The 13,783-nt window shown below is 37.5% G+C and overlaps 1 protein-coding gene across 2 annotated transcripts; it reads left to right on the top strand.

Moving 5' to 3' along the window:
- Window positions 1–969: 969 nt before the first annotated feature.
- On the top strand, window positions 970–13,306 carry LOC140160808 (deoxycytidylate deaminase-like). 2 transcript variants are annotated; one of them, XM_072184116.1, is made up of 5 exons: window positions 970–1,161; window positions 4,700–4,814; window positions 8,326–8,461; window positions 12,262–12,475; window positions 13,090–13,306. In XM_072184116.1, the coding sequence occupies exons 1-5, from the start codon at window positions 1,148–1,150 to the stop codon at window positions 13,163–13,165; spliced, it is 555 nt and encodes a 184-aa protein (XP_072040217.1). In that variant the 5' UTR covers window positions 970–1,147; the 3' UTR covers window positions 13,166–13,306. The 2 variants fall into 2 exon arrangements, with proteins under 2 accessions (XP_072040217.1, XP_072040218.1); XM_072184117.1 differs by lacking the exon at window positions 970–1,161 and adding an exon at window positions 3,254–3,272.
- Window positions 13,307–13,783: the final 477 nt, after the last annotated feature.

Below are 13,783 nucleotides of genomic sequence, written 5' to 3'. Positions count from 1 at the left end.
AAAACCCAGTTGCCCCCCCCCCTCCAGTAGAAACCCAAAAATGTCCACTTTTTGTGGCAATTTTGCACTAAATTTGTTGATTTAGCCCTCCCCCTGCCAAAAAAAATCACTTTGGCCTCCAATGCTCCCCACCTCCGAAAAAAATCCTATCTTCCAGGCCCGTAACCAGGATTTTTTTTTGGGGGGGGGGGCTGATTTTGAAAAAGTGGAGCTTTTTTTTAATTTAAAATTTGGACCTTTTTGGATGGGGGGGGGGGGTCAGATTTTGAAAAAGTGGACTTTTTTTTCCAAAATTTGGACCTTTTTTGACCAAAAAGGCATAAAAACCCACCCATATAAGTACCCATAAAAGCTAATTTTAATTGTGCACTAAAACTTATACAGATATCTTATTTAAAAAGTGTACCAAAGAATAGAATGTATTGAAAGTTTTAAAATCAACATGACAAATTTCGAGGGTGTTTAACTTTATGAACGATGACCTGAAAAGCACTTGAAGAGGTTGGTATAAAATGTATAGGCCCGGGGTATAGGCCCTATTTTTCCATTTAGGCCTATTGCAACAACAAAAGAACCTGTCAAAAGAATCACTCAAATTGAAGAAGTAGGCCTACTTCATGTTATCAAGAACAGCATTTAAAAAAAATGATGAAATAATTTTCATTTTGGTTACAAGTGGGAAATGTGCTATGCCAAAAATTTGCCCTTTTCTTATTTTCAAGAGGTTTTTCTTTATTTTTCTTTTTTCATTTCTGTTCCTTTCTTTCCTTCCTTCCTCCCTTTTTTAATTTATTCATTTATTAAATTAGCTTATAAACGTTAAATGAAATTACTAGCCTATAAAAGATGATTCAAGAAAACTTTTAAATTTATCATGATCCAATTTTAGTATTACAGTGAAGTTGAAATTCGTGTCTTGCTCCGGTCGGCTGATCCGAGGTCAAGTTAACCCGGAAGCTAAACAAGGTGAGGTCGCTTTAAATTTTCCCGCGGTTCTCGATTCGGTACGTGCACGTCGTCAATTCTGTCGATCTCTAGGGTATTTCGTTATAAAATTGGCCTTTTCTATTTGTATAATCAGTAAATATCGTTGATAGTTCATCATTTGACGAAGTGAGCCATAGGAAAGCAAGACGTATTTGTCAAAATGAATGGCAATGTGTAAGTAAGCTTAAAATATAAAATATTCACTGTCGATGTCGATGTTGTGTTGATCGAGAAATCTATCTACAATCCACGACGACACGATAGTTACTTTGTGGATAGAGAGTATAACACGTTCAGTTATCATATCGTCATAAGTTTTAAAACGCATAGCTGAAGTATTTGCTTACTTTTAACCTGAAACTGAAACACAAGCGCTGAACAGTACGGGCGCATAGAGTGTTTACGAGACATACTTACTTACTTGTCCCGCAATAACGGGAATTCCTTTACCAACCGGCCTTTGCTGTCCTGCAATAGCCATATGTTTTTATCATGCTCTGCGGGCTAAACAATTGAGTATCGCATGTTGTGAATAGCATCATCGTGTTCAGCGTGAAAAGAACCCCTAAGTCGACCACGGCAGGCCGGGGTTATGGTAAAATGGGATGATACTAGCTAGCCCTAGAACTCTGGCCATAGTATCCGTTTTTACTTCCACTAGGGCCAGAGGAACTTCCATTGAAAAAATTGTTGGAGATGGTTGAACGCAACAGAACAAATAAATGATGAAAATTGACCTTTTCATTGTGTTCCTGGGTCACTTGGCATGTGTCATACCATTAATACCGCAAGAGCTGTAAAATTCCATTTGAAAAAACATAGTTTTCACATTTATGCACACTTTCCCTACCGGTACCTATAGAAATGAACCTCTATATTGACCATCATATTGCACCAATTTGTGTTACCTTCAATTCGACGATCCCTGTTGATTTGCTGTGAAAACGCTTGCATTTACTTGGAGGGTATTGCTTGGTTCTACAGTTATTTACATCATTGACCTCTTGACCTGATGCGGCGAGGGCGCTTTGAATTTTTCCATTTGCAACAATCTTCCCTACCAAGAATGCTTTGCAGTCTATTACCATGATTACATGAGATTTTATGTGGTAGCTTGTGGGATACGATACATATTTATTTATTTATTCGTTATTTATTCAGGAAATTCCATCAATACAAAGGTACTGGTCTCCCTGGAAGACCTGATATGTATACATGATAAAGTGAAAACAATAGTAGATATAATTATACAAATAGCCCATCATACGCTTAGTATTATGGGTAGCCTGCAATCGCATCTGATTATATTTAGGGCCCGGCAAAAAACGCAATTTTTTGAAGTAAAAAACAAGATCCAAAGTATTGAAAAGCGAGAAAAGCGAGATTTCTCCCGGAAAATTGCACAAGAAGCTTTAAAAACGCCCCGAAAATACGAAAATCCGAAAAATAAAAAAAATAAAAATACTGTGGCCTGCCCTCTGTTGTTCAGATTCGGTCAATGTCAACAGAACTGAAGTGCGAGGATGTGCTTCCTTTACCGCCTTGTCGTCAGTCGGCAAAAAAGTGACACAAATTTGACCTTGAATTATGTTTTATAGTCAAAATATTCCAATAATTCAATAAATATAACAATATTTGGCCAAAACTTTTTATTAAGTAAAGCATGCCTTTTGCACAGGCAATGTGGTTGCAATGGTGTTGAATTCTGCACTCTTACCCGATGTTGAAGTTCATTTCGTGGAATTCAACGAACTTTTATGGCATAAAGCAACATTTTTATAGTAAGTATACTGCTTGGGAACTTTCTTAAAAAGCGAGATAATTGGTTAATAGCGAGAATCACAGCGTGAAAAGCGAGATCTCGTTTTTTGCCGGGCCTCAATTATATTTGACCTCGCGAGGTCCTCGCCTCATGTCCCGGGCTCGTCATGTCCATTTTACTTTAGGGTGAATAAATAACGGAGTGGATTAGGAATAGTAAATTAACATGAAACGTAAAACACCTGTATAAAACGAGAATAACTCACGCATGACCGACCGGCCGGCCGCCCGTTGGAATAAAAAATACACGCTGGATTGTCTTGGAACTCCAAATGCTTTAGTTACAAACAGAGATTGCGCTAGTAAAAAATGCATTTCAGCCCCTACCAAAGTTCATTTTCGGACTCCCCCGTAAAGTAGAATAGTCCAGATTTAATATCGTAACCTTTGACATTGCCAATATCACACAAATGTCGTCTATTTCATGCCGTAAAGATGTATGAGCAAGTTTCTGAAGAATATTGGTAAGTTTAAAGGCCAGATATCAGGCTAACGAATATGATCTGCATAGAAAGATCCGATCGTTGTCCGAACGTCAAAATTTGATAAATGTCAATGGTACAATTCTAAGCATGTGAAAGTCGTGGGGTCATTTCTCAACACAATACCTGTCAGAGGATAATTTACATAGGCACAAAAGACCGTGTTCATGTACCGTTACTCAGCCAAACATGGCAGAGTAGGTCCCCGATGGTCGGTACATGTTCCTATCTCCACAACGTTATACCTTTCCAACAAGGAAAGAGATACAAAAGGCGAACGTCTAGATGATACTGATATTTTGCTATTTCTTGTTTTCCATTGTAACATCCATAGACAATTTGCGATGCAATACGTTTTTAGCAACGTAATATAAACATTTTTTATTTAACTTATTTTAAACAAAATATATTTTATTTCTTCCAAGAAAGAATTTCCAACAACTGAGGAGTCAAATTTTACTACAGTTAATTTACCGACTGCAAACAAAATTTATAAAAGTCATTTTTTAACCACATTCCACTGCATACATTTTCAAAATATCGTGCTCACATTCGTGGAATTATTTATCGATAAGCTGTTCAAAAAAGTAGCTTAATTTGCTGAAAACTGAATCAATTCCCATCAAATGATCAAGTTTTCTTTCAGTGGGCACCATGATGAATGCCGACTGTTACGATGTTTGGATGGATTAGGGGGTTCAGCTGGGTTTTTGAAGTCAAATTGTGTGTTTAATAATACTTTGTGCTTGATAATGAAATACTCGATTAAAACAAAACCAAGGATTAAATGCCTTGTACTGTCCAAAAATTAGAACAACCATTTCATTAATCCAAGATTAGATGGAGATACAGTTAAAACAAGCATGTGACAGTTTGGGGGTCAGTCAATGTTTTTAGGATCAAATTTTGGACAGACAGGTTGGTGAAATGACGGGCACTTACACGTCAAATCCTAGCTAATACCCTGGTTTTATGTCTCCTATGTCCAGATCTGTTTATACACACATTCTATGGGATTAACAAGTATAATATAAATACACGTATTTTTACATTCAGTTACTACTCTGAGTTTCACGCCGCTCTAGTCTAGCAACGATCATCAGGTAACTGATGTGTACAACACTACACATTGATTATTTTTTCTTCTTTGCACGGCTTGGTGCTTTCTTTCTCTTGTTGCCATGACGGCATGTTGAAATCAGTTCGTTGCGCTTATTGATTATACCCTCCTTAAGATTGATTATTTCCAGTTTTTCTATACATAAATTGCATTGCCCTGATTCCCTTTTCATGGTGTTGGATTGTGTCAGAATTAACAAGTATGTATTCAAATTTTCAGTGAAAACAAAAGCAAATTTAGTGGATACAAATGTGCATGTAGTAACTGTTACTGTTTTCCGTCTTCACAGAGCTGCACCGGTTCGCGATATAAATACAAAGCGGGATGATTATATAGAATGGGATGACTATTTTATGTCTGTGGCATTCCTCTCTGCACAAAGAAGTAAAGATCCTAGTTCTCAGGTAAGATTCATTTCGTCATCTGCATCACATACTGTCGTATCCCAAAAGGCTGCCTTGTGTGATTTTTATTATAATTTTTGTATTTCATATTGTTATTTAGTATATTTTAGCATGCTTCTTTCTTTTATGAATGAACATGAGATATAATAATATTGTGGTCCATACTTAATATTGTTCCTATCCCCAAAACAGGAGATCTCAGTTCAGGAAACAACTATCGCGGTATCAGTCTAAGCTCCATCGTAGCCAAAACCTACAACAGAATGATACTAAATAGGATTAGACCTGAAATTGACCAGCATCTGAGAACAAATCAGAATGGTTTTAGAGTTGGTAGAACGACTGTTGGACATATCCTTGCACTACGTAGGCTGATTGAAGAGGTAAAGGCACATAACCTGCCAGCGATAATAACATTCATCGACTTCAAGAAAGCTTTCGACACCATCCATAGAGGCAAGATGTTGAAGATACTCCATGCCTCACGGTATTCGGAACTCATTGTTGAAGCTATTGGCAAAATGTACCAAAACACAAAAGCGAAAGTAATATCACCAGATGGCGAGACAGATTTGTTTGAAATCTTAGCAGGAGTACTTCAGGGGGATACCCTCGCCCCATACCTGTTTGTGATCGTCCTCGACTTTGCACTGAGAATAGCTATTGAAGGAAACGAAGAGGAGCTACATGTAGGATTCCATCTGGAAAAGAGGCGAAGTAGGAGGGTTGGTCCAGTCGTGGTGACAGACTTTGATTTTGCTGACGACATTGCACTGTTGTCTGAGGAAATACACCAAGCACACGAACTGCTTCATAGAGTTGAGACTTCAGCTGCTAAAGTGGGCCTGAAGATGAATGGAAGTAAAACAAAGTATATGTCCTACAATAACAGGAGAGAAAGCATCACAACAAATGAGGGTGTAGAACTAGAGGAGGTAGATGACTTCAAATACCTAGGCGCTTGGATGAAAAGTACAGAAAGGGATGTAAAGTTACGGAAAGCAGCAGCATGGAGGGCGTGCAGTAAACTAAAGAAAATCTGGAGGTCAACTCTTACCAGGAGTTTCAAACTTTGAATTTTTGCTGCAACAGTGGAGTCGGTGCTGCTTTATGGATGCGAAGCATGGACCATCACCCCTAAACTTGCAAAGGGTCTGGATGGCTGTTACACCCGTATGCTGAGAACTGTACTGAATGTGCACTGGAAGGAACATATGTCAAATGCAGGCCTATATGGAGATCTTCCCAAATTAAGCCACAAGATCAGGGAAAGAAGAACCCGGTTTGCTGGCCACTTCCAGAAGTGATGAGCCCGCATCAAAAATGGTTCATTGGACACCCAAGCATGGGAGGCGGAAACCTGGAAGACCTGCTCTGACCTACATTGACATTCTGAAAAATGACACTGGACTGGAGGCAGCAGACTTCAAGACAGCAATGGAGGACAGGAAGTTGTGGAAAGCCATCACAGTTCGAGGACACCACTCGAATTAAGTAAGTAAGTAATACCTCAAAATTAATATGAAGTTAATTTTACAGTCAAACTCATGATAATTGGATGATAATAATAACAGATTTCACACCAGGCAGCCTTTTGAGATACGACAGTATGTGATGCAGACGACGGTTTAAAAATTTCAGATGCAAAACCCAATATTGATTTTTCTTAATTTGAAATGTGGATAAACTATACGGAATGGCTTCTAGGAATACACGATTTTGGAGCGAAATACGCAAGAAAAAGAAAACACAAAAATATGTGATTTCCCACTAAAAACACCAACAAAAAAAACAGCAAAAATTTGTTGTCAAAAAATGCATTTGGAGTCAAATATATATGTGTGTACGATTTGCACAGCAAATAACACAATTTCGTATGTGTATTTGTAGCAGCCCTACTATAGACGAATCCAACGAGCCAAGTCATGGTCAGGATTTGGTCGGCTATCTTTGGGTAGCCGCTAGCACCAACCTGGTGTTTTGAGTGCCCTATTGTGCAAATAAAAGCCGCCTAACACCTAGAGAAGATGCAAGGACGAGGAGGGTTAATAGAATAATACAATAGAGATAATTCCGCAGGTAATCCTGTCGCATCTATTCATACATGGTCCTTTTATTCGCAAGTACATCCATTTGTAGCGTTTGATATGGTGTAGTTAATCCGATTATTATGTCACTTCAACAGCGAATAGACCATGTAGAAGCTGTGTGTTTTGCCGAAGGGATCTGTAGGGCCTATTGTGTTGTAAACTTTAATCATTCTTTTTGTCTACCTGTGTTTTCATGAAGATGTAAAACGGGTGATGGAATGCAGTTTAAAATTTCCGCCAAGGCGAATCATTTCACATGTTGGGTGCATTGTAGCTGACGGTATACCCAACTAAAGGCTGCTAGTCAGGTGTAGGAATGTGTGGATTTGGATTCGTCTATATGGTTCTCTAATCCTTTATTTATCTTCCTGTTTTTCTAGTGATCCCATGTTTTGTTCTATGTTGTGTCATTCCCAGGAGCATAGCAAGCAAGTGGACAGGGTGGATAAAGTCCAAGGGCCCCAAGGGTGCAGGGGCCCGAGCAAAAGCAGAAAATGAGCTGGGATAGGAATAGCGCTGATAAAGGAGATGTTGAAAGGCCCGCACTGCTCCTTGTCCATGGGCCCAAGGTTCTTGCTACGCCTTTCAATTGTAACTGTAAGCATATATATGACTTGGCCCCATTATATAATTGTTGGAATTATACATGTACATGAAACACTTCCCTTTTCAGAAAAAATTGTCTGACATACCCGGTACATAATGTTATCATACTTATTTATTGTTTATTAATTCTGTAATACAGAAAAGATTTTATGTTATTAACCCTAACACCCAAAAAATACCACAAAATACCACGATGAAAAATTCTGCACATGCATGAATCCCAGGGTCTGCGATGACGCAATCAAAATAAGTGTTATATGCTCACAGAATTGCTGGCCGGGCAGCGATAACCCGTGTAGCTACCGGTCCGTGATCGTGTGGTTAGCATGCGGGGGGTCAGAGGTTCAAATCCCAGGGGTGCCAAGTGAAAAATTCTTCTTCTCTCCTTTTTCGTATCTTCTTTGACTTCCGATATCAAAAACAGGGTTCAGTGTTAGGGTTAGATAAGATGTATTTTTCCAGATTAGAGCCTATGTTAACACAAACACCCAAAAATACCACAAAATACCACGATGAAAAATTCTGCGCATGCATGAATCCCAGGGACTGCGATGACGCAATCAAAATAAGTGTTATATGCTCACGGAATTGCTGGCCGGGCAGCGATAACCCGTGTAGCTACCAGTCTGTGATCGTGTGGTTGGCATGCGGGGGGTAAGAGGTTCAAATCCCAGGGGTGCCAAGTGAAAAATTCTTCTTCTCCTCTCCTTTTTTGTATCTTCTTTGACTTCCGATATCAAAAAGCAGGGTTCAGTGTTAGGGTTAATAGTTTTGTTTATTTTGTTGTTGTTCATTTCTTTACACCATGTTTACAGGTTGGAGCTTGCATCGTGAATGACGACAAAAAGATTGTTGGGATAGGCTATAATGGTATGCCTAATGGCTGTAGTGATAACACGCTACCATGGACAAAGGAACATGATGATCAATTAGAGACAAAATATCCATATGGTAAGAATGTGGGAGGTGGTTGTGTCCTTGTAAACACTAAATCGGTGGGATAGCATGTTGGGCGGGAAAAACCTCCTATGTGCTTATGGCCCCTGAACATGTTTAAAACAAAAATGCCAACAGGTTTACATAGGTGGTTTTGCTTTAAACATGTTCAGGGGCCAAGGACACATAGGAGGTTTTTCCTGTCCAGTGATGCTATAATGTACCTGCAAGTCCCTCCATGGGGGGCCAAAGGAGGCATTTTTGAAAATTGAGTTACTGTAATTATTACAATATATACCCATACAACAGGATATCATTTACTGAAAACACCAAAGGTCTAGCATACTTGGTTCTAAAGTTACGAAGTTTTTTGATGTCTATTTTCTTATGTATTTTATTGTTTTTTGCTCCATATTTTTACGTTTATCTCAGTTCTCAATTTGCCGCCTTTGGCCCCCATGGACCAGATCGTGTCACAATTACCCCTGTTCAATGTTGAAACCTGTTGATTTGGTCATGCATGCCCCTCTCCTTGATTGGTGAGAAAAAAGGGGTGTCGGAGTAGAATAAAAGGGTTTAGACTCCACACCAGAGAAAGCACAATTTTAGAATGTCCAATGTTTTTTTCACAGGTGTTCCTCCGCCTCACACCTCAGGAATTTTGATGAGGTTAACATTTATATGGTCGAATCCAACGAAAAGTGTACACGGCATGTTCAGAGCCATAACTTAAAAGTATTAATCAATTGGCATTCGCTTTTTGTATTGTGTTTATTCGCCTTGATCATACGCTTGGCGCCATATATAATAAGACCCCTTCTGTGAAAAACCTTAGACACAGAGACCCCAAAACATGCTATTTTTACCCATTTTTTCAAAATATTTCTTAAAGTATTTTTAAAAACATCTAAATCAGTTATGAAAAGAAGTCATTGGATTGAATCTAAATTGATTTCCTGAAAGGTGTGTATTCAAAGATTGCCTGTTCAATTTTTCACATATTTGTACATAATTATGAATTTTTTGTGATAATTTTTTTTTTTGGTATTTTTTTACATTACCTACTAATACAATTTTTCATAGTACTAGATATATCTTTAAAAAATGGAAATCACTAATAAATGCGCAATTGATACAAGCTTTGATATGTCCAATACTGAAATGCATTGCATTCGACATCTTTATTATTGTGTTTAGCTGCCAGAAATTCTAAATGGCACAAAGGTAGGTTTGGTAAAAAATATGCATTACCTCCAATACATGTTAAAAGCTGTGTCATTTCCACAAAGTGAGAGAATAGTAAACAATAGTTAAGCAATAGGTGCAGGGTAATACACTCTTTATTTCTACCAAGTTTCAATAGCCTGCGTTTAAATATTTCTGAGATGTCAACAATAAAAGCAAGTATCCGTAGGTAGATTTCGTTAACCGAATGTTACCTACGAATACAATATGACATCATGACAGTATTGTGAAACACCACCATTCATGCCAATGCCCATATTGGTACATAACGAAGGCCTGTATGTTTGCTATCAAATCATATGTCAATGAAAGTTGCGAATTCACATACATGCAGACCATGCAAAACTGAATACGGCTTAATTGTTGAAAAATATGTACTGAAATAGACGACGGTCTGCTCATTTGAAAGAAAAATCAGATTCAAAGAAGATTAGAAGGGGATAAATACTTGGATTTGTCAACTGTCATGTGTGCTTCATTTTAAATGTTTACCGACCTTCTGGTTTCTGAGTAATTTGTGTCCAAATTGATTTATTCAAGGTAACTTTTGACGTTTTCGCTAAGGTTACCTACGAATACCATGGAAAAAACGACTGTTCTCATTGTCTCATGATCTAGACAACACAGTGATGGGCCCTGGTATAAAGCTAATTGTAGTTGCCCTCAAACGAAAGGCCACAAGACGTAACTGACTCCAAGATGGACTTCACAAGTCTGCAATAACGGTTTTAAGCGATTTGTGTGCAATTAAGCAAATTAAATTCACTTTAGTCCCTTTGTTTCTTACTTCAATCCTCTTTCAACCGCTGTGAACCAACATTATTAATACATGATAGGGTCTAAAGTATCAATAAACGCATATAAAGAAAATAATACATTCAAAGTGCTTTATAAAATGAAGTTTTGATTACGATATCCACCAAAAGTCTAATTCTTACCTACAAATACTGAAATGTTACTTACGAATACAGCATAATACATGACATGTGTAATGAAGTGTCCCTATATGGAAATTAATTGTCAAAAACTTTAAGCGGTACTCCAGGACACTATTATTACCCATATACGGATTCATTCAACAATTATTTATTATGTAAAATTGCTGATTAACTACTTGTATATCAAAATGAAGTGGTCAAAATCTTGCTAAAAGCATCAAAATATTTTTGATCTAAGGTAATAGCATTTATTCATTTGGACGTAGCATCTGAAAGAGATCTAAAAACTACCATTTTATTTTAAAATTCATTACCATAATAGCAAAATTTAAACCTCTAAACTCAATATAGATATTGTTAAATCGCTCATGTTACCTACTTAATACCGGGTTTCTTCACCTTTTCATTGTATAAAGCGTTAGGTGTATGCGATAATTCCTAATATTCTTGAAAACATATATCCTACTCGTTCTTATACAATGTGTAAATTGATTCATACTCATTTGATAAATAAAATACAGAAACTGACCTAAACTTCATTTTCAAAAATAAACTAGCATAAATTGACTAAGATCATATTGATCGCATTATAAAAATAAAAACAAATATTTTCTGGCTGAGCTAGCATTTTCCTGACACACTGTGGTCTACATTACACGCAAAAAAGCGTTAATGGGAATATTCCATTTGTTTTAGGTTGATTAGTATTGCGATAGTGAAAGCATCCTAGTGGTATTCGTAGGTAACATTGGGTTTTGATATCACATTTACTATCACACGTCCTGGATTTATTTTTCAAGATTAGTAATGGCACTTTTGGTTCCTATAAGGCTAATATATCATCAATCAATCGGCAAAAGGAAAAAATTGTGGAGACATTTTTATTTCGGACTTTTATTTTTGGCCCGTGGACACTTTTGGTTGGATTCGACCATGTAGGCGCCAACCATCATCAGGTTTACCATAATGATATGAGCCTATGATTTTGTCTTGACATTAAAAAATGGGATTGTGGGTTTCCAGACTCTTGTCTATAGATCGCAAAATAGCATAAAAATGCATTTATTATTTTACATAATCTGCAGTTATGCTTGGTACCATTTGCTTGATCAAATCAAACATTGAATTGGATGCTCAAGGGGATATTCTAGTTGAAATGCATACACCCTCTATCAGTGGCGTAGCCAGGACTTTAGTGTGAGGGCAAAGCCAAATTGTTATCCCCATTTGTCCCATTTATAAGCTTTTTTAGTCATTTTAAGGACACTTGACTCTTTGCCGTTCCATTTTATCCCTGACAATTTTCCCCTATGGATATGATCTTATTCTTCCACACGGGTTGTAGATTTCAAAAGGAGTCGCCCAATCAGATAGCCCCATTTGAAATTCACACTCCCTGTGTTGAAGATTAAATAAGTCATGTCTTCCATAGGGGGTGTATGGATTTCAACTGGAATATCCCATTTTGGAGCAGACGACACTGAATGGGTGACTCGGGGGGTGACTCCATTTGAAATGCATACTCCCTGTGTGTCAGATTAAGGTCATGTCTTCCATTGGGGTGTACATGTATGGATTTCATCTGGAATAGCCCAATTTGCTTTTTCATTACATTTTGTACTTTGTTTGTAGTCTGCCACGCCGAGATGAATGCCATCATGAACAAGAATTCAGCAGATGTGAAGAACTGCACCTTGTACGTGGCCCTGTTCCCTTGTAACAATTGCGCCAAGCTCGTCATCCAGTCGGGGATTAAGAAAATCATGTATTTTTCGGACAAACATAAAGACAAACCAGAAACAAAGGCATCTAAGAGAATGATGGATCTAGCACAAATTCAGTACAAGTAAGTGTTCCTCCATAAAAAGTCCACTGTTCAGGGTAAAATAGGGTGAAAATGTCCAAGATGGACCAACTTAGAAAGAACCAGAAATGTCACAGCTTTCGATGCAAGGCGTCGTTTGGGATGCCTCCACCATAGGGCGATTTAATTTTGGAAATATATTTTAATAGCTGCATGTCATACTGTATGAGTGGCAAACAAACATAACCTCACATGACCTTTGACCTCTGTGTGTGACCTTGGATACTATCAATACTTTACAGGACCCATAATGCAGCTATGACCCAAGTTTGGTTGCATTAGAATTTAATCTGTTCATGTAAGACAAAATTTTAACCAAAAGTCTCAAATGACCTTTGACCTCAGTATATGACCTAGAGACATGTCTTGAGACATTCCACAATTGACCTTCACAACCAGGATCAGCTCCCCGAGTTTCGTACGGGTTACAACAAGACAATTAGCAGTAAGTTCCTTGTCCAGGGGAAATTGAGAAGCTAACTCAATTTTTCCATGAGAGCATAGTAAACCAACACCAGTTTCGAACTCGCAACATCTCGCACCATAGTCAAACGCCTTATTGATTGAGCTAATAAAATGTTTGTCTTATTTTGCAGACAATACATCCCAAAGACGAAGAAAGTGGTTATAGACTTCTCAGCAATCGACCAATCTGTGTTTGGACCGTCTTAATGTGGAGATGAGCAGTTAACTTATTTTAGGATGTTTTAAGTTTGCAGTTGATGGCATTATTATATTAGGGCTGAATCGATAATCTGATTGGTACCGATATGTGCGTCATTGGTAAAATATCGGATCGGTAAAAAAATGTATAACCGATATGTGCGTCATTGGTCAAATATCGGATCGGTAAAAAATGTATTAAAAAATTATTAAAAAAGTTGTAGACCATAAATGACTTATTATTCAACCTGAGGCTGGAAAGCGAAGAAATACTGCTACTACAAGAAAAAAAAGAGAAAGTTATTTTGAAAGTTGGATCAAGTTGTATGTGTTTTTTTGTAGTAGCATTATTTCTTTACTTTCTAACCTTGAATAACAAATATAGTTTAGGATCTATAACTTTCTTTTTTTGAATATCTGATTGGATCGGATATTGGGAACATCATTATGGGATATCTGATCAGAGGACAAAAGTCAATTCGGTTCAGCTCTAGATTATATATTTATATAAGTAATAAATTATTTTGAAGTAATCGGTCACATCAGAATCACAGCAGTTATCTTCACAAATGTAAATTAAAAGATTTGCATTTTTGCTCTAAAATGACACCTCAAATTTATTTGAAC

This window comes from Amphiura filiformis, chromosome 9 (genome assembly GCF_039555335.1).
Source record: "Amphiura filiformis chromosome 9, Afil_fr2py, whole genome shotgun sequence".
Taxonomy (NCBI): domain Eukaryota; kingdom Metazoa; phylum Echinodermata; class Ophiuroidea; order Amphilepidida; family Amphiuridae; genus Amphiura; species Amphiura filiformis.
Note: the sequence above shows the minus strand (reverse complement) of the source record. Positions and strands in the feature narration are given on the sequence as shown.